Source organism: Odocoileus virginianus, chromosome 10 (assembly GCF_023699985.2).
Source record: "Odocoileus virginianus isolate 20LAN1187 ecotype Illinois chromosome 10, Ovbor_1.2, whole genome shotgun sequence".
NCBI classification, from domain to species: Eukaryota; Metazoa; Chordata; class Mammalia; order Artiodactyla; family Cervidae; genus Odocoileus; species Odocoileus virginianus.
In genome coordinates this window covers 29,677,268-29,698,111 of record NC_069683.1, presented here as the reverse complement: position 1 = coordinate 29,698,111, position 20,844 = coordinate 29,677,268, and the positions used below count along the sequence as shown (strand labels likewise).

At 54.2% G+C, this 20,844-nt stretch overlaps 1 protein-coding gene across 5 annotated transcripts in view; it reads right to left on the bottom strand.

The window, feature by feature from the left end:
• ARAP1 (ArfGAP with RhoGAP domain, ankyrin repeat and PH domain 1) overlaps positions 1-20,844 on the bottom strand; it is a 60,963-nt gene that overhangs the window by 19,706 nt on the left and 20,413 nt on the right. For 4 of the 5 annotated variants that reach the window (XM_070473284.1, XM_070473287.1, XM_070473285.1 and 1 more), the window contains exons 3-12: positions 19,376-19,913; positions 6,429-6,598; positions 5,788-5,855; positions 5,107-5,237; positions 4,810-4,965; positions 4,218-4,287; positions 3,812-3,932; positions 3,184-3,386; positions 2,639-2,748; positions 69-268 (exon numbers count right to left, since the gene is read on the bottom strand). In XM_070473284.1, coding sequence (XP_070329385.1) covers positions 69-268; positions 2,639-2,748; positions 3,184-3,386; positions 3,812-3,932; positions 4,218-4,287; positions 4,810-4,965; positions 5,107-5,237; positions 5,788-5,855; positions 6,429-6,598; positions 19,376-19,884 — 1,738 coding nt within the window. In that variant the 5' untranslated portion in view covers positions 19,885-19,913. The remainder of the gene's footprint in view (positions 1-68; positions 269-2,638; positions 2,749-3,183; positions 3,387-3,811; positions 3,933-4,217; positions 4,288-4,809; positions 4,966-5,106; positions 5,238-5,787; positions 5,856-6,428; positions 6,599-19,375; positions 19,914-20,844) is intronic. The other variant, XM_070473288.1, reaches the window with a different exon arrangement.

Genomic DNA, 20,844 nt, shown 5'->3' with positions numbered 1-20,844 from the left:
CAGACCACCTGACTTTTGGACACTCCAGCCCTGTCTTGCTCTGGCCTGGCACCCTGCCCGCTACACACCTGCACAGCGCTTACAGATGACGACACAGAGGTTGATGGAGGCCCAGTCAGGCTGGGCAGCCCCGCAGTCAGCACAGAGCCTGTTGGGGGCTGTGGTCCAGATGCGCTCGGCCACCTCTGAGGTGGACAGGGCCTCAGCGATGGCTCCCTGCATGGCCTCCAGCCACTGCTCCTTCTCCAGCTCTGATTCGGCTGAGAAGCTGGGGACACAGGAGTGGGGTGGGGGACTGGTTGGGAAAGGGCTCAGCGCGATTGGGGGCAGCCTGAGGGGGCACAGCACAAAGTAGGGGGTAACAATGCATTGAGACCTGATAGTCAGAAGAGGGGGGTGCCCAGCGTCCCTGGGGAGGATGGGCATGGACAGCAACAAGGACACCCCAACCTTGGCCTCACCCAGGGAGTAGAAAATGATGCTGGGAAGAAATGGTGCCTAAGACTTAACAGATGAGAAGGGTGGTGAGGTGAAGAGGTGGAAAGGTATTCAAGACAGAGGGAACAGCACGTGCAAAGGGACATGAAGGTACACAGGGCATTCCAGGGCCCACAGACAGAGTGGGTGTACTGGCAGAAAAGAAGCTGAGAGACAGAGAGGGCAAACCTGTGCCATGCAAAGGAGTTCAAAGTGCACCCAGAGGACAACAGAGAAGCAGCAGGTTTCAGGGGGTACAGAGATCTTTTCCCTCTGGCTTCTTCCATACTGCCACCAAGTCTCACGTGTGCACTCAAGATTCAGCTCACCCGTAACCCACTGCCATGGCCAAGACAGGTAATGCTGCTGGAGATGGAATAGATGTCAACACATCATCATGAGAGGTGTGAAGACCACCCTCATCCATTAAGTCCTAGTGTACTGAATCTGCAAAATGCCAAGGCTTTAGCCAAGTGCTAAGCCCATCTCACCTGTGTGCTTATATCTGACTGTGTGAGCCCATGTGTGTCAGGCTGGTGGAGGCCCTTGGTGCTGAACACCAAATCAACCGAATTAAAGTTCATGACAACAAGGAACTAGGGAAATGGGCAAGGTTCTGTAAAACTGACAGGGAAGGAAAACTCCAGAGAAAGTGTCCACTAGTCACGAAGGAGGATGGCAAAGAATCTCTGGCCACAGATGTCAACCAAAGATGACTAGGAATATAAGAAATGAACAAACGCAAACTTGGCTTTCAAAAAAGAAAAAGAAACCTCTGGTGGTCACAGATAGACAGCCAAAGGGTGAGGAAGCAGGAGCCAGGCCAGAGGGCCCACAGGCTTAGGGCCTGCAGGAGAGGGGCCAGATGGAGGTGAAACGTGACGGAGGGAAGAGAGGGGTAGTGACAGGTCTGCCCAGTGGTGAGCAGGAGAGGCGGGGTCCCCGCGGGTGGAGACAGGGGCCAGGGAGGAGCAGTGAGTTGAGGAGGGACTAAGCGGGGAATGTCCACAGAACTATTAGACATGCAGGTCTAGAGCTCAGGAGAAAGAGCCACCGGAGGAAGAGCAGATCTGACTAAGGGCAAAAAAGACGACGATGGAGGGATGGTGATGCTGTGACAGATAATGGCTTTACAGAGACAGCTGTGATCCTGCTCACAGAGAAGGAAACTGAGGCACAGAGTGGTCACATGATTTGCCCAGGCCACACAGTGACCCAGTGATGGGCCCAGATATTACACTGATTGTGTCCCCCCTGAAGTTTGGAGGTTGAAACCTTAAACCCCAGTGTGACTGCATCTGGAAACAGGGCCACTAAGGGAGATAATTAAGGTTAAACAACATTGTAAGAGCAGGGCCTGACCCGACAAGACTGGTTTCTTTATAAAGAGAGGAAGGGACACCAGACATCCCTCTCTCCACGTGCACAGAGGAAAGGCCTGTGAGGATCCAGGGAGGAGGACAAAGCCACCTACAAGCCAGGAAGAGTGGCCTCGCCAGAAGCTAACCCTGACAGCATCTTGACCTTGGACTTCCAGCCTCCAGAACTGTGAGAAAATAAACCTGTTGTTTAAGATCTGGGGTCTGTGGTATTCTGTCACAGCAGCTGAGCTGACTGATACAAAGGATTTGAATCCAGGCATGGCACAGAGCCTCAGAGGAGGTGACTGAAGGTCTGTGAGTGGGCAATTCTGTCCAGGAAGAGGACAGAGAACAGAGACAGATCACTGATGGACAGCTGAGGTCAGAGGAAACCACGCTGGTAGCGTCCTGGAGGCTCAGGGAGGAGCTCACAGGATGGGCACGAGACAAGGCGTGAGGAGCAGCCTTGATCTCAGGCAACTGTCAGTGACAGGCAAGCACCTGTGAGGGGAGCAGGGCAGGCTGTAGGGGACAGCAGGGTGAGTGTGCGGTGCAGAAAGTCCATATGGGAGCAGTGTGGCAGGGAAGGGCAGACAGTAACGGACAGAGGGACAGGTGTGAGACTTCTTGGAAGGGATCAGAGCAGGTTAGCAAGTGAAGGGCAAGGCCCAGCAGGGTGGGCAGGGCTGGGAAGAGAGGGGAACAAAGGAACCTAGAAGCAGGGGCAGCTTCCTCCATATGCAAGAAGAAAATAGCATCAGGGAGTGACGATGCAGGTGAGCAAGGGGCAGGAGGCTCACCTGAAGATGCGGTAGGGGGTGGTGAGGTCAAAGCTGCGCCGGTCGGCCGCTTCCTTCACGTTGCCCACGCTCATGTCAATGAAGGTGATGCCGATGCCCAAGCGGTACTCCTGGTAGTAGGTGGGAAGGGGTGAGGGCAAGGTTGGGGGGTGGGGCACAAGACCCAGGGAGGGGGCAGAGAGGAAGGGGAAGTGGGACTTTAGGGACTAGAAAGCACCCAGGAAGGAGGTAAAGGAGGGTTCAGGAATCTGGGCATGGGTAAACGGACCTCAATCAGAGCCCACGTTGCACTAAATAGGGGGTGCAAGAGCCAGGGTGGTGATGGGAGGGTAACGCTCAGGGACCAGGCAGGAGAAGGAGTCAGAACGAGTGGCAGGACGAGGCGGCAGGCAAAGGGCTGAGTCAAGAGAAGAGGGAAAGGGCAAGGGGAGGGCTGAGGACCAAGTATTTGGGGCTGAGGGACCAGGTGGATGAAAGGCGGGACTAAGGCACTTGGTGGGCAGGGAACAAGGGAGAGGGTCAGCAGGCTGGCAGACTAGTCACACCTCCAGATTCTTGTAAAGCTGAACTTTGTCCCCGACCACGGCCACATAGAGTTTATTCTTGAAGCCACGAAGCTCCAGGCTGCCAGCATGGTCATGGGGCTCTGAGCCTTGAACACCCAATGGGTAAGCGCTAGACATGCGGGCCTGGGCACGCTGCTCAGCCACTGCCTGCTGCAGGGCCTGCATCCACTCCTTCCGCTCCGCTGTGGGCAAAGGGCAAGAGGAAGCCCGAGCTCAGCCAGGCAGGGGTTCCCTCAGGGTTCCCCACCCCAGGCTCCTCAGGCAACACCACTGCCAGAAAGCCCATCCAGACTAGCCCTCCCGTCTCTGTCCACCTCCAAGTTCTCTGATGTGGACCAGCTCAGGCTCTGATCCCAACTGTGCCACTTAGGGTGGGAAAGGCACATGGTCTCTCCAAGCCTGTATCCCCTGAAATGGGGATGTGTGGTGCTGAAGACTCTCAGTGGTGTCTCAAGCACAAAGCTGGTCAGAGGGGGCCCTCCCCTCCCCCACTTCACAGAGGGCTGACTCCTCGCTGGGTCTAATGTGGGGGGAGCAGATGTTCCCTGGTTCTCCTCCCCAACTTTTCAGGCTGAACTGCCAGTCTTCTCTCCACCCCACTCCATACCATCACTCTCTGCCCGGAAGGCAAAGGTCCGGTTGTTCGTGATCACTTCGAACTTTTGGTCCCCAATAGCAGCCACTCGGGAGATGCAGGCCACGGGGACAAAGCGCTTTGAGTAGGCATCCTAGGGGAGAGGGAGGAGCCAGACTGTGGGGGTGAGGACCACAGAGGCCCAGCCCCTCTGTGATCCCCTCAACTTCTGCTGAAATGAAGGCGGCAGCCCCATCTCCCACAGGTGGTCAGTGACAGTCCCTATGCCAACCCAGGCCAAGGCCATGGCTGGTCAATGGGTCAGGAGGACACAGTCCATAGAGCTCTGGTGAGGACTCATCTAGGCAGGGACTCTGCCTGGGTCCAGTGTCAGGGTTGAGGCTGGAGCAGGGCCATGTCAGGGACTAACAGGCCTCACCTTGTTACTGTCGAAGTACCGCAGGTGACTGGCATCCAGTCTCACCCATCGCTTCTGATAGATGTAAGATCTGGAGAGCGAGACACAGAGCAACAACAGAGCAAAGGACTGGGAATTAGGAAGCAGTTCCAGGATTACCCTAGCCCCCTCTGGCAGTCACATACAAAGTTAGGAACAGCCAGATCCAAGGCAGAAAGGATCCCAAATGGTCATGGAGAAGAAAATGGACTTTACCTACAGCAAGAGTGAATGAAATCAGACTCAAAGTAGGACTTCCCGGGGGTTTTCTTGTTTTGTTTTTGGCCATGCCATGCAGCCTGGGGGATTCTTAGTTCCCTGACCATGGATCAAACCCATCCCCCATGCTTTGAGAGTGCAGTTTTGCCCACTGGACCACCAGGAAAAGGACTTCCCAGTTTTAAGGGTAATAACACATAAATCTGGTGGGGATGATAGGCAGTTAACGTCTACCTAGAGGGAGACCTGCTCAAATAACCTTGTCCCTTCCGGTTGTCCGATTTGTGATACCAAATACACTAGACTGAGCCCATCCCATGCAGAGGACCAGCACAACCCAACAGGCCTCACTCACCCCTGCGGGGGGTTCTTGTCCAGCCAGCCAGCCTTGATGACCAGTGGGGGCGGGGTGGGGCCCACGGGCAGCCCGTCCATGGGGTGCGGGGGAAGCTCAGGGGTCAGGAGGCTGCTGGGCAAAGATGCGCTCAGGCTGCTGGTGTGCCAGTCACCACTGGGGGGAGAAGAGAGGGGATGAGGGGGCCACAGTGGGGACTCCCACAGGGCTGGGGCCAAGGACATGGAGAGAATGGGCTGGGCGTGGGGAAGGAGGGTGGCAGGTTGGGAGAACCACCCGAGAGGAGTGGACACTTACTTGGGGACACGCTCGTAGGCATAGTCATCTTCATCTTCATCCCCTTGGTCGTCTCCGGACAGGTCCTCCCCCTCGCTCAGCAGACTGGCCACACGCACGGCCCGTGGGACTTGACTTGCTGGGGGCTCCTCCTGCCCCCCAGACCCACTCAGTGTCATGCTCTCCTTCAAGCCCGAGATTACACCACTAACTCTGTCCAGGCCCAGTGCCCACACAACTCGGCACTTCTGTTTCCTCACCCACCTCTCCTCTCCAACCCCCGGCAGACTACCCAGGGACCCAGGGAGATGGGGTCACACAGACAGAGAAAACCAGTGCAGGCAGGGGCCCAGGTCTGAGACAAACACAGAAAAGATAAAGAGATAAAGACATGGATGGAAGGTTAAGACACTCAGTAAAGACAGACACAGAAAGTGAAACAGACATAGGGACAGACACCTCAAAACAGAGGGAAAGAGGGGGTCACACAGCCATCCAAGATGCAGCTTAAGACTAGATCTGGAGCCACAAACCAGAGCCCCCAGACCCTTGCACAGCTGGACAGAGAAGAGGAAGGGAACTCTCCAGGGAGTCGGCTGCCCACTCTCTATCAGGTGGTCTCCAGGGTCTGAAAGGCAGCGGGTGGCCCACCCTCCATGCTGACAGGCAGACAGCCCAAACCCTAACCACCGCCTGCCCTACCTTCTTGGTCATCACGGCAGCTGGGGCCCTTGGCCCCTCCTCTGGGACCTCATCATAGTCAGAGTCATCTAGGGAGGTAGATGGATGGGAGAGACTCAGAGGCAAGGAAACCAGGCCTCCCCCAGTCCATGAGTGACCCCTGCCCCCACTTTGGCCTGGCTTTCAAAAAAGGGCACAAGGCACAGGAAGTGCTATTTATATTCTCAAGGCTTCATAGGACAGCATTAGGGGGGTAGCTGAAGGAGAGGCCAGGCTGCCACAAGGAGGTCTAACTAGGCAGCAAGCTTGGGAGTCAGGGCAGGGACTCCCCTAAAAAGGCTTAAAAAAAACCAAGACTCAAAAAAAGTGGACAAGCCAAGGAAAAGCAAACTGCCCATGACCATGGAAAATAGTCCTAGACTTTAAACCATGAGTAACTCAAGAAGTCTCCTATCTGTCCCCACCTAACAGTCAGTCGGCTGGAGAGCTGGGTGCTGTCTCCATTCGGAGGTTGAAGGGAAGGATGCTCACCTGTCCAGGGCCACACAGCGGGGCAGTGGCAGGGCCCAAGACAAAGGGGAGCGCGATCCTTGTATCCTTATAGACTCTTCAGCCCTGAGCCCAGGCCCGCCCCGAGTCCCATGCTGCACTGCAGCACTCACCAAACTCAGGGGGCAAGCGGGCGGGCTTCGGAGGGACCTCTGGGGGGCTGCAAGGTGCAGACGGGGGCTGAGGAGGCCCCCTCGGGAAAGTGGCCGGGGACTCCGCAGGCTCCGGTTCGGGAGGGGACGGTGATGGTGGTGACAGTAACTCCTCTTCCTTGGAGGGAAGGCTGGGAACAGACCAAAAGTTGGGCATCAAGCTCAGTGTGGTTGAGTCACTGAGTCAGCAACACTGCCACAGGGCCAGGACTCAAACTCATCGAGCCCCCAGCTCCCCTGGGCTGTGGCACAACTCATTCATTCCACACACTCAGAGAGAAGCCCGCCTTGCCTCACTCCCCTGCCCAAACCCTCCGAGCTCCCCAAAGCAGGTGCCTTCCTTGGCTTCATGAGCTAGCCCTGCACTGCTGAGCAGGGTCAACTGGCCCCAAAGTGCTAACCTTTAGCCACATGTACTCACTGGGTCTCCACTCTAAAACAGGGCTGAAGACCAGAAGAAGGTGGGAAGTAGTTTGCTTCCCAGCCGAAGGAATCAGGGAAGGCTAGACCTGAGCTTTTAAGAATAAGAAGGCGTTTGTCTGAGAATGGACGAGACCAAGACTGAAATGGGCATTGAGGCCAAGGGCACAGACCAGAGCCTCAGAAACCAAGTCCTGAGGCATCAGGTAATCTCTAACTCACGACCACATTCTTTCTTGTCTTGGATATTCACCATCCTCTGGGTGCCCTCAGAACCCTCAAACTCATCTGAACCCACCACACTCCCTGCTTCTCATCTCTGCTACCCCTGCCCCAGGATCCAGACTCAAAGGCCTGGGCTCCCACAGCCACTAGGCTCCTGTCTGTCTGTCTGTCTGTCTGAGCACAGGTCACACTGCTCCCTGCAGGCTGAGCGTCTCCAAAGGGCTTCAGCATCAGAGACATGGGTTTGAGCCTTGCCTAGGTCTCAGTTCCTGTGTGCCCTGGGGCAAGCACCTAGCCTTTCTGAGCCTCAGTTTCTTCTTTGGTGAACTGAGGACTACCAAACTACTGTGGCAGGGTGGCTGGAAGATTAACCAAGACGTGGCGTGTCGTGGGCCAACACACACACCAGCCGGATCAGGTGCCTGAGCCCTGGAAGCCTGGCACCAACTGCCATCTCTGCCAGTGTCCAGCAGGGGCCGAGAAGGAGCACCAGAGCGGTGGGCCACTTTCCCCACTGAAGATCTCAGCCTCTCTACTGCTCAGTGTCCCTGGCAGTGGCTGACAGTATGTGACCACTAAGAAAGCAAGGAAGGGCTGGGCATGAACACGATGCCAGGCCTTGGCTCCTGCTCTTGCCTCCTCCAGGAATACCTTGCTCCCTGGTTTCTGATCAGAGATCTCAGTTCAGTTCAGTTCAGTTGCTCAGTCATGTCCAACTCTTGAAACCCCATGGACTGCAGCATGCCAGGCCTCCCTATCCATCACCAACTCCCAGAGTTTACTCAAACTCATGTCCATCAAGTTGGTGATGCCATCTAACCATCTCATCCTCTGTCATCCCCTTCTCCTCCTGCCTTCAATCTTTCCCAGCATTAGGGTCTTTTCCAACGAGTCACTTCTTCACATCAGGTGGCCAAAGTATTGGAGTTTCAGCTTCAGCATCAGTCCTTCCAATGAATATTCAGGACTGATCTCCTTTAGGATGGACTGGTTGGATCTCCTTGCAGTTCAAGGGACTCTCAAGAGTCTTCTCCAACACCACAGTTCAAAAGCATCAATTCTTCAGTGCTCAGCTTTCTTTATAGTCCAACTCTCACATCCATACATGACTATTGGAAAAACCATAGCCTTGACTAGATGGACCTTTGCTGGCAAAGTAATGTCTCTGCCTTTTAATATGCTATGTAGGTTGGTCCTAACTTTTCTTCCAAGGAGTAAGCGTCTTTTAATTTCATGGCTGCAATCACCATCTGCAGTGATTTTGGAGCCCCAAAAAATAAAGTCTGTCACTGTTTCCCCATCTATTTGCCATGAAGTGATGGGACGAGATGCCATGATCTTCGTTTTCTAAATGTTGAGCTTTTAGCCAACTTTTTCACTCTCCTCTTTCACTTTCATCAAGAGTCTGTTTAGTTCTTTTTCGCTTTCTGCCATAAGGGTGGTGTCATCTGCATACTTAAGGTTATTCATATTTCTCCTGGCAATCTTGATTCCAGCTTGTGCTTCATCCAGCCCAGTGTTTCTCATGATGTATTCTGCATATAATTTAAATAAGCAGGGTGACAATATACAGCTTGATGTACTCCTTTCCCCATTTGGAACCAGTCTGTTGTTCCATGTCCACTTCTAACTGTTGCTTCCTAACTTGCATACAGATTTCTCAGGAGGCAGGTTAGGTGGTCTGGTTTTCCCATCTCTTTAAGAATTTTCCACAGTTTGTTGTGATCCACACAGTCAAAGGCTTTGGCATAATCAACAAAGCAGAAATAGATGTTTTTCTGGAACTCTCTTGCTTTTTCGATGATCCAACGGATGTTGGCAATTTGATCTTTGGTTCCTCTGCCTTTTCTAAATCCAGCTTGAACATCTGGAAGTTCACAGTTCACGTACCGTTGAAGCCTGGCTTGGAGAATTTTGCTAGCAAGTGAGATGAGTGAAACTGTGCAGTAGTTTGAGTATTCTTTAGCATTACCTTTCTTTGGGACTGGAATGAAAACTGACCTGTCCCAGTCCTGTGGCCACTGTTGAGTTTTCCAAATTTGCTGGCATATTGAGTGCAGCACCTTCACAGCATTATCTTTTAAGATTTGAAATAGCTCAACTGGAATTCCATTCCACTAGCTTTGTTCGTAGTGATGCTTCCTAAGGTTCACTTGACTTCACATTCCAGGATGTCTGGCTCCAGGTAAGTGATTATACCATCATGATTATCTGGGTCATGAAGACCTTTTTGGTATAGTTCTTCTGTGTATTCTTGCCACTCCGTCTTAATATCTTCTTCTTCTGTTAGGTCCGTGTCATTTCTGTCCTTTACTGTGCCCATCTTTGCATGAAATGTTCCTTTGGTATCTCTGATTTTCTTGAAGAGATCTCTAGTCTTTCCCAATGTATTGTTTTCCTCTATTTCTTTGCACTAAGATCTACTCATCCTTTAACTTCTCACTCAATGCCCCTTCTCTCAAAGTCTTTCCTGACCCTTCCCTGCTCCCCTAGGCCCTGCCCATGTTATCCTCCGTGATGAGCTTTTAGGTGAATTATTCCAACTAACCTGATGTTTAGTACCTCCCTCCTTTGTGCCAGGTACTGTGCTATCATCTAAGCCGGACCTGCACCCTGACCCCACAGTCTGGATGCTTCTTAGGACATGTGGTGGCTACTTCTACATCACCCTGAAGCCTATCTCCTTCCTCTCCATAGATAAAGAATGGACAAAATTCTTTCTCCCTAGAAACCTGATAAAGGTGTTACGTCAGCCATGCTCCCGGGTAACACTACCTTTGGCAAGAGTGGCTTGAGTGCAGAACTGCACCTGGACTGGGAGAAACTGTAAGTGACCTCTTGACCTGGGGGAGAAGCTGGAGCTCTGGGCTTCCCAGAGTGTGGTGGCTTGTTACTGGGCACAGCCTGTGCGAGGGACCTGAAACCACACCTGTGAGGTTGTTAGAAGACATACTGGCTCCGTGGAGCAAGAGGTCTCCAAGCCAGGGTGGCTCCCACACTTGTCCACTGTGAGTCTCGTCCCCCACCCCCAAGCTGCCCCCTGGAGAACCACAGAGAATGGCTCCCAGACAGCTGTATGGACGGTGGCAGTGACTGCCAGGACCCCCAGCAGAGGAAGACCCAGTGCTGTCCTCGTGGCCAGCTCTTCCCTCTCTCTATGCTTCCCAGAGAATCTGAGGCCAAGTGGGCCTAGGGTAGGAATTTAGCTGGACCTATGAAGACTCCCCCTACAATGAGCACTGTACTAGGCTGTCTCCCCAACGTCACCCTGAATCTCTTTAGGGCAAGGGCAGCCTTGACCTTGACTCTTTATCCCCACAGCCCACCTAGTACAGGGCCTGGCTGAGACAGCAACAAGAGTATGTTGGATGGGCGGGTGGGTAGATAGGTAGGTGGACAGGTTGGCCAATAAGGTCAAGAGGGAAGCAAATAAAAGGCAGGCCCGAGGGCATGACCTGTGGCGTCGTCTCCTAGCTGGTCAAGTCTAAAGTCCAAAGCAGACTATCACACACAATTTCCCAGACGAAGGGGCCCTTGGAGGCCTGGCCTGTGATCAGCTGAGAGCAGAGCTCTAGGATGTTGAATCAGGACCAGTCAGATGGGCTCAGAGCAGGGGGGACAGCCTCTGCCCTTCCAATGCCAAGCAGGGCTGTGTCGGCCTGGCACCCTGTCTCCCCCAGGACTGACAGCCAGCGCTGAGGCAAAGGTGATGGCAACAGAGCATCCTCAGAACCCGGGCAGCATCAGCCCCCTCATCTCAGGCCCCCAGTCCTTCCCCACCGCCGTCCTGATCATCTGTGAGGGACCTGCCCTTCCTGAGGCCTGGCTCCCCAGCATGTGGGTTCCCTAAGACAAGTGCCATACCCTCCTTCTTCACTACTGTACGCCCAGCACTCAGCAGGGATTAATAAATGAAGACCTGGATTACTTAATTCTTATTAAGTATGTGTGTATGTATATTTTCCCAGGAGCTTTAAGTGGATTCATTCATTTACTCATCACAAGGGTTCCCTAAGGCAGAGATTCTTGCTATCCCAACTTTATAGATGAGGAAACGGAGACACAGAGGCCGGAAGTAATTTGTTCTTTGTCCCACAGCTGGGATGTATACCCAGGAAGCACCACAGCTGCAAACTCAACCACCAGGGGCAAACGAGGCCACAGCCGGGATCCCAGGGCTTCTCTGAGATCCGCCTCCTCACACTGGCTACAACTCAGGATCCAGACAGCTCTGAGTTGATGTTCCATCCAAAAGGAAATGTGATCACATTTCTGATGGCCCTGTTACCATAGTGATAAGGGAGAGAGGAACAGATGCTAAGGGCTCCTTTCCCAGGAAAGTCTCTGCAGGAAAAGGGTTGTGTGCCAAGAAAGCGGAGCAAGGGGACCCCATGGGCCTCCCAATCTCATTCTAGACATCTCTTCCAGGAAGCCTCCTGGCTGATCCCCCGTCCCTGCCTACCACGGGGGACCAGGGCCATGCTGAGTCAGGGCCAAGACCAGGAAAGGAGAAGTGGTATCAGGAAGGCACAGATGTGGGAAATCCCGGGGGACGGGGCAGTGCCCACAGAGTGACCGAAAACCAGCTGAGTCCTGACCACTCAGTGCCTGCACCCCTTAGAGCAGCCTCAGCTCCAATCTGCAGCTGAAGCCCAGCTGGGGTGCTCCCACTGACCCCTGACCCCACAAGACCGGAAGTTCAGTCCCAGGCCTGGGAATGGACTCAGCAGCCCTGCGTCCAAGCCTCTGCTCACACCACTTCTTCCTGCCTACATCTCCCGGCCCGCTCCCTACATCTCGGCTTGTGGAAAGCCTGTCTGTACCTCCGAACACGGTTCAATAGGCCTCCTCTGAGCAGCCTCCGAGATGCCCACGCAGAGCTGCTCTCAGCCTGCTCCTCATTCCTGGCCCCTCTGCTCCTTCAGCCCCTTTCTTCTCTATCCAAGTGGCATATGGACCCATCTGCTATCCACATTATGTCCGGAGCAAGGCTGGGCACCCTAGGGCAGGGGCCACCCCAGCCTGGGCCCTTAGCCTAAGAAGGTTTGTTTTACTGGGTTACAGCAAATACACACAGCCAACCTTATGTATCTATGGGTTAGGGGACATGTGAGGGTCCAAAGCCAAAATGGGTAAGAACAGAGGGGTACGGTGACCATGTAATTAATCATATAAATGATAACATTTCCAAGAGTTAAAAGAGGCATCTTTTTTTTTTTTTTTTTCAGCATGTGGGATCTTAGTTCCCTGACCAGGGATCAAACCCATGCCTCCTGCATTGTGGACAAGTGCAGAATCTTACCCATTGGGCCACCAGGAATTCCCAAAAGAATCACTATTAATAACTATGTCAGGGCAAAGGTGCAAGTGGGCCTATCCTGGACGAAATGAGACATGTGGTCACTGTAGGTAAGAGACAGAGCTTGGCAGCCAGGCAGCCCTGGGCCTCCAAACCAGCTGAACCAGTCATCAGTCTGTGTCCTTACAAAGCATGTCACTTCACCTCTAAGCCTCAGGTTCCCCTCTAATCTACTTCCGAGCTTGCTGATAACCAGCAGAGAGCCATGGTCACAAGTCATCAACAGAACTTTCTCACCCTGGCTGGGTGAGGCCACCACAGGCTAAACCGGGAAACTGCTTCATGGCCCCTCCTCCAGGGTGGCCCCTGGCTCTCAGTCACCCCACAGGCAGATGGGCCGGGATGTAGGACGGGGCAGTCTGAATATTTCAGGCTGGCCTGGAGCTGATCCCCCACTCACACTCCAGCCATCCTGAGTTGAGCTGCTTTCCATAAATGCAGACTTGCAGGCTTTTGCCCATGCTGTTCCTTCCACCAGGAACATAGCTCCCTGCCTGGCCACCTCCTACTCTTCCTTCCAAAGGTGCAAGTCATACATCCTTTCCCTCCACTTTGCACCTCCTTTCATATCCCTGGCTGGGTTGGGGTCTCCTTGAGGCTTCTCTAGCCTTCAGACTTCTGAGCACTTAGTATAGTTGTATCTGTCATTGTCTGCTTTGCTGTACTAACCTCAGAGGACCAAGGACTCAGGTCTACAACCTGTCCTGAGTCAGGACCTTCCCCCTAAAGGGTCACACAGGCCTTGGAGGGACCCACCCCAAACCAGCCCCTAGACTTTCACCAGCAAGGCCAAGAGGTGGGGTCAGATTACGGTTTGGACACATCAGCCTCCTCTCCTGACCTCCTCTACCCACGGCGAGACTTTCCCAACTGCCCACTTCCTCGTCCTCCTCAGGGCCCAGGCCTTATCCTTATGCTTTTTCTTCCTCCACAGCTGCCCTTGTCCTTCCTTCTCCATCATGAGGCCCAAGGCTCAGCTCTTCTAGCACTTTCCGGGTTCTGTTCTATTTACTTCTGCCTAAGCCACAGCAGAGAAAGCCCTCCCAGGGTCTCACTCCTTAGACGTGATGTCTGTGGGACGTCTCTCAGCTTCTGCATAAGCTGTGAGTCCTCTCAAGTCAGTCTCTCCCCATGCCATTTTCAGTGCATTTTCAGTGAATGAACGACCACCACCCAACTCACGTACTGAATACTGGAGGTCAGCAGCTCTCCATCCCTCCACAGAACAGTGCCCGACTGACCTGGCACCCACCTTCAAAACCAAGGTTTCACCCAGCTCTTTGCACATCCCCTTGGAACAATATAACTACCACTGGCTAAGTATGCCCTTTGTGCCAGGCGTTCTGAGTCTTTTTTTTTTTTTTTCCATTTAATCCTCATAATGACCCAGATCATCAACTCTCCTGTGCTCAGGACACGCCTCCTCCTTCAGGAAGTCCACCCAACTGCTCCCTCCTCCAAGCTCACAGTTGGGCACCCTGCTGTTGTGGGCAGCAAAGGGCTGAGGCCCAGGTCTCCCATGGCAGCTCTTCATGCCTCCCAGGCTTGACCCAGTGCTGGCTTGTGAAGGCAGTGGGGGGAGGAGGTTCACCCTTCAGGGAGCGCACGACTGTACTAGCCCCTCTCCCCCATCCCTGGGCTGGCCTGGCCAGAGGAGAAGGTGCAGGTGTTTGCTGGAAAGATAAGCCAAGGGTGCAGGAGTGGGCCAGGCACACAGACAGAATCTGCTTAGAGGAATCTCTATGCCCCCAGTGGCCCAAGTACAGGGTTACTGAGTTCATTAGGGGTCACAGCAATTGGGGGGATTCCCCCAGTAACAAAGGCACACCCACCAAACCACCAGGAAGAAGGGGTAGGAAGACACCAACTAAGGGTCAGCCCTTGGCAGGTCTCCCTATCGCCTGGATGGGGGTAGGGCAAGAGGGCTTGGGTAGGCGATCTGCCAGAGCTACAGCACCCTTGAACTTGACCCTGAGATAAGTCACCTAAGCCTCTGAAGGGAATCCTCAGGGGGGTGCAGAGAGCCAGAAGTGAGATCAGCACCAGATCCCTTTAGGGCAGAGACCCCACAGAGGAGCAGTACGTACAGCCCAGGAGACAGGCCCCAGGGGCTCCCAATAAACCCAGGAGAGATGTTTAGGGTGAGATGGAGATATGGAAAGCCCAGGGCAGAAGTGGGGAAGAGAGAGGGGAGAAAAGGAAAGGGCAGGAGAAAAACAGAAAATGTACAGAAAGTGAAAGAAGAGAGGGAAGTCTGAGAGTAAAAAAGGGAGGGGGAGGAGAGCAGCACAGAAAACCTAACCTGTGGAGAGGCGACAGACAGACAGACTGGGATTCCTGCCCTACCAGGCCCGTAGGAGGAGACTGCCCCCTTCCCTCAGCCGACACCCCAGCCCACAGCGGCCCCTTGCTCACCCTCAGACGCCCTCTGGATCCGGGGCCCAAGAGCTCCCGTGGTTCTGGCCTTCTGGGCCCAGTGTGCGCCGTGTACCTGACTGTTCAGCCTGTGTCCAACCCAGGCTGGTCTCGCAGACAGCCCGGCCCCGCTCCCTGGGTGTGCCTGAGACCACGTCTGGTTCCAGGTATGGCTCTGCACTCCTGTGATTTGTATCAGAGTGTTTGTGATCACTTGTCTGAGTGTGTGTTTCTGTGTGTAACTGTGAGTCTGTCTGGGAGAGTGAGTGTGTGTACGTGTACGTGTATGTCTGTGTCTGAAGCCAGCTTTGGTCTCCTCTAGCTTCCTGCTCTCCGCCTACCCCCGCCCCCTGCAGCCCTGGCCAACGCACACACTTCCTGAAAACACGACTGAGACAGAGAAAAGTCACCCAGAATCCCCTGGGGCAGACACTTCCTCTCCGCCCCCAGGCTGGCTCCCCCCTCCCAAAGCTGAAGCGGGTGGACAAACTACCCCAGTGACATCGAGCAGGGCCTTCCAGAGTGGACACTCTGGCTGGCCCCTCCCCACACACAAGAAGGCCCAGAGAAGCTAGGAAAGAGACTCTCTGAAGAGAGAAAGTTCTGCCCTAGCAACAAGTGATCAGTCTTCAGGAAGCCCAGGGATTGGCTGGACTGAACAGGGTCGAGGGCACAGGTGGGAGGCCTTGCAATGTGACTCCAGCTGGCGGCTGCCCACTCTGGGCAAATCCTCCCCTTCTCCAGGCTTCTCCAGACACCCAGGTATCAGAGTAGGACACAGAGGCCCAGAGCAGGCTAGGGGAGGCTCTGCAGAGTGACCCTGGGTCAGAAATGACCTCTCTGCCATGCTCAGGAAAGCGGGCTCAGAGGGTTCACATCTGTGACACCTGAAGCTGAGTAGACAGTCCCAGGCCAACAGGCAGGGTTTGAACACTGTCTTCCCCTATGCTGGGTTGTATGACTTTGAACAAGTTTCTCAGTGTCTCTGGACTTGTCAGTTAGTTACCTATTACAGGCTTAAGTGATGGTGGGGGTGCAGACCCTTTGGGGGTGAAATAGGGTACTCCTAGGCAAATAGTGAACCTGCTTCTGAGAGTCCTGACCCAGCTGGGGCAGAGGGGAAGAGACCTCATCCTTGCTCATTTTCTGTGTGCCTTCCCTAAAGGTCTCTCCCTTTTCAAGATGCCTGGGGTGACAGAGGTCAGGTAGTGGGAAGGGCTTTGGGGTTTCCTGTAACCCTACTGCCCAGGGTCCAGCGTGTGCCTAGGGCACTCACAGGGTGCTGAGTCAGCGTGAGCAGCACACAAGCTCAGTGCCTGGTGGTACAGAAGCTCATGCAGGTCTCATCTATTTACTCACACAACAAACACTTTCTGAGTACCTGTCAGGCACCTGGCACTGTTTCAAATGTTGGGGACACGGCAGTAAACGAAACTGACAAGGATCTGAGCCCTAATGGAGCTGACATTCTAGGGAGTTTGGCCTCTTGGCAGCACATGCAAACATAGCATAAGCACACACTGGCTCACACCTGACTGTACACAAAAAACAAGTCACTACCCACAACACACGCACTCACAAATACACTCATGTTCTTGGAGCCCCCACAGTACAGAACACTTGGGCACATGTATGTGTGCACACAGGCCTTGATAAATTTGTACACACGCTATAGCATGTAACCACTGAAACTGTATAAACCCCCACCTGTGTATACGTATAACTATTATACATTGCCTCCCTTAGAACATGTGCAGATGCAGAAATACACAGACATGCTACTACCCTTACAGATGCACACCTATAGGTGCACACAGACAAACTGGCTAGCCATGCCCTCATGTGGAGTTACTCCCTCCTAAGTACACACATGCACACATAGTAGTCAATCCCAAATTCCACTGGGGAGCCCAGTGATGGACCAGAGCCAGGGAAAAACGTTCCCTCAGTCACCACATGATCTGGTGTAAGAGGCCCTAAGATTGAGAGAGTAAGACCTACGTCACTAGAGGGTACAAGTAAGGACAGGAAGGCCAGATCAGGAAGTGGGGACTCCTGCAACGGAGGCAGGAGCCAGCCAGGCTGGGCAGTCTTCCACTGTGTACCACAGAGCCTGAGGTCACAGAAAGGGGTTGTGAGGGGACAGGGAAGCCAGTCAGGGTCCAAAACCTGCCCAGCCTTTACCTGTTACCCATACGTGGGGCTCTCTCTGCCCTTAGAGTTTTTCTATCTCTGGACTGTAAAGACTTTGCACACCCTGGGAGCCCAGGAGGCTAGGACTGCAGATGCCCACAATTCCAAGTGTCAAACACCCCAGGATACAGAAGCCAGACTCGGCAGCTCACCTGCCACTCTGCTGCAAGGAATAACCCCACATTGCAAGGAGTAATTGCCTACGAAGTCTCTCAGCCTGGAATAAATTTTGGGTTCTCTGGCTACAAGGGGCCAGATTCCTGACCATGGGAATCTGCCTTCCCCCAGAGGCTGGCTAAGTTCAGAATGAGGATGAGAGTGGGGCCTGGCACCCTAGGGCAACACAGGACCCTTGCTCTACCCAGAAAGTCTCCTGAGTTCAGGAGGGCCACGGAGAGCCAAGGAGGATACCTGATCGGGAAACAGGCCCAGAGGAGCAGCTTTTCCTACTCAGAATCACACAGCCAGCTGGACCTGCTCAGGTACCTCGCCTTCTAAGCAGGAACCCAGGCATATACTGGCTAGGGTTTTTGCTTCCTCAGCCTTCACGAACATTCTATGGACAGGGTCCTACCTCCTGCCCTTGTTCACCTACTCCCAACCCTCAGAGACAGGTGTGCATGCACACACATGCACACACACCCCATTCTAATGATGGAGTAGAAGGAAATAAAAATTACTCCTGCATGCAGGAGGGTGGCCACTAGAGGGTGCAGTGGCACCAAGAAACTCCAAACTGGTCTCTAAGCCAGGCTCCTAGGGAATCCCATTACCGCTCGCTCCCAGTATGTGAACCTATGAAAGGCACAATAAACTTTTTGTGCTCTTACCAATCAAACCTCAAAACACCACAGCCCTGGCTTGGCCTCAGAAGGCCCTTTAATGCCCCTCTCTAAGGAGGAAAGCCTCCCAGGCTCTCCCCACAGGGGCTCCCTGGGCATGTACTTGGCATGGATCCAGCCAGTGCTCCCCTCTCTTCTCTAAGCCTTAGTTTCTCTGCTTGAAATAGGACACAAATGTCCCAGAGGACCTGAGCAGGGATCGAACGAGGTTATGTAAGTAAAGCACCCAGCACAGTGCCCAACAATAACAGAGACCAGGGGATCTCTCTCTGCACATCCCTTCCTCCTCCAAGAAGCCTTCCCAGATTAGGCTGACTTGGCCCAAGTGCTGCAATAAAGCCCCATTATACCCTTCATTACATACACAGCCACACCTGAGGATCTCCCCCAAGCTGGGCACCCAGAAAGTGGCAGGAAGGGAGGATATTTGTAAAGGAGGTTAAATACAATGTCCACAGAAGTAGGCGGAAACTCAGGAAAACAAGGAAGGGACTTCCCTGATGGCCCAATGATTTAGACTCCATGCTCCCAGTGCAGGAAGCGTGGGTTCAATCCCTGGTCAGGGAACTAAGATCTCACATGCCACATGGAGCGGTGCCCCCCGCCCCCCCCCCAAAAAAAAATACTGAAGAAAAAAAAAAGGAAACAGGAGTACAAGGAGCTAGGAGGGGAGAAAATGGTTCTGGGGAAGAGGCAGGGTGAGTAGGATGTGGCCTGAGAACTGACATTTGGCAGGAGCCATGTGAAAGGGGAAGACAGGAGCCCCAGCACCAGGCCTTGGGCAGTTGCTGAGACCTCCAGGACAAGTTCTTCTTTCCAGACTCCCCATTTCCTCCACATGCTACCTCCCAACTTCAGATATACATGCTGGTCTCCCCATATCTCATATTCAACAGGCCCCAAAATGAACCCAAACTCCCTCTGTGCTCAGATCACAGATCAAGGACGGCACCATCAAGATGGAAACCTGGATGCCACGTGCCTTCTCGTGCCCTCTCTGCTCATGTTCACTCTGGGGCCAAGCTCTCACTCCAATCTGCCCACTCCTCTCCATTCTCATGCACGCAGACTGAGTGGAGGCCTCACAGGTGGCCCTGTGGCACTGGTCTCCCAGCCTCCTCCTCCATCAACATTACCAGCAGCCAGGGTCATTCTTTCCTACTCAGTTTTCAATTGATTACTCTGCTGAAAAGTCTCCTGGAACCCCACCTGGCCTTCACAGCATGTCCCACCAGCACCATCCACAAGCCTCACCCTCACTCACACCGCATTGTCTGCTCAGAGCACCCGAGGACTGCACTTCCCACCTCTGAGCTTTGCACATGCTGTTCCCGCCACCAAGGTGCCTTTCTTACCCCTGTGTCAAAGGCCACAACCCTCCCCCCTGCTCCCCACCATACTAACCCTCTAGATCCTCTGCCCATGTTCCTCCCACCCTGCACACACCCACTCACCTCGCCAGTGGGCGGGGGGGCCCAGTGCGGGGGGGCACGGGCGGAAGGCTGAGCTCTGTCAGATGCCGCTTGGCGGGCAGCGGGGGCACTGCAGGGTCCGGGGCCGCTGTGGGCGGGGTGGAGAAGCAGGTGGGAGGAAGGCAGCTCTTCCGGGGCGGGATGGGTGGGGCGGTGGGCAGCCCCTCGTCCTCTCCAGCGGCGGGCAGCGGCTCTGGGGGAGTGGTGGGTGTGGGTGGTGAGCGGAAGACATGACGCTTCATGGGCACCGGCCGTGGGGCCAGGCGGGGTGCAGGGGCTGGGGGTGTGCGGGCGCGAAGCAGGCCAGCCAGGATGCGGCGGCGGTGGCCAGGGAGCACCATGCCCATGTCCACCAGGCGAGCGTCGCTGAGGCCTTGGCAGTCTGTGGCCCACACCAGGCCATGCTGCTCGAAGAGCCTCGTGTACTGCTCCAGGTGCAGGGCTCGCAGCCACTCAGCCACTGAGAGGGCCCCATCCCCGGCCTCTGCCATGGTTCCTGCCAGCAGGGCTCTGTCCAGACCTGGAACAGACACATGGGCACAGGTCAGAGGCAGGCTGTCCAGGTACAGGTCTCCAATCAACAATTCTCTGTGGCTTTTCCATGCCATGGGGTAAGCTCTGTGTTTGAGCTTTCTCCCCTGCATCCCGTGTGCCAGGCAAGGCGAGGTACTGCCTGGTCTCTGAATACACAGGCTTCTCCTACTGCCTGAATCCTGCCACCTCCTCCCCAACCCCACCTCTGTGGCCTGCTAGCATCCAGCTCCTCCAGGAAGTCCTCCAGGACCTTCAGAGTTGGTACTGTCTTAACCCCCATCCACGGCCTTGGCCACTGCCGTGGCTGTGTCTGCACCCATGCCCCTCCCATGCTCTGTAAGACCCAGGCAAGGACACAGTTCCTTCTCAGGCAGCAGTTTTCAGCAGAGGCCCAGGCCCCAGGGATATTAGCAAGTAGAGGTGGGATCGAGGGATAGCACTGCTGGTCCCTTTATAGGCCCAGTCTGTGGGGTGAGCCCTACCCCCGCCTCCATGCTCCTGGAGGAAGCAGATTACTCCAGGAGGTGCATCAACACAGCACCACACAGTCTGATGTCCTGGGCCTGTGGGTGAGTAACCCCTTCCCACCGCTGAGGAGGGAAACGTGGGAATGGATAGGATAAGCCATTCATTCATTTGTTCTTTCCAAACAGCCTTGTACTGGGCAGTGGGGACTGAGGACCCCTACTGATACTCAAGAACTCCTGACCTGGCAAGAGTCAAGGAACAGATGATGCCAAGCAGTGAATAACAGATCAAAAGAAAACATGTAACGGCTCATCTCCACAGTTACTAAAGAGGCATATGATAAAACTCAATATCCAGTACACTTAAACAAAAATTTTAGTAAAACAGAAACAAATTGACACCTTCTTAAAATAAAAACCAGCACTGTGCTTAACAGAAAAACAAGAGGA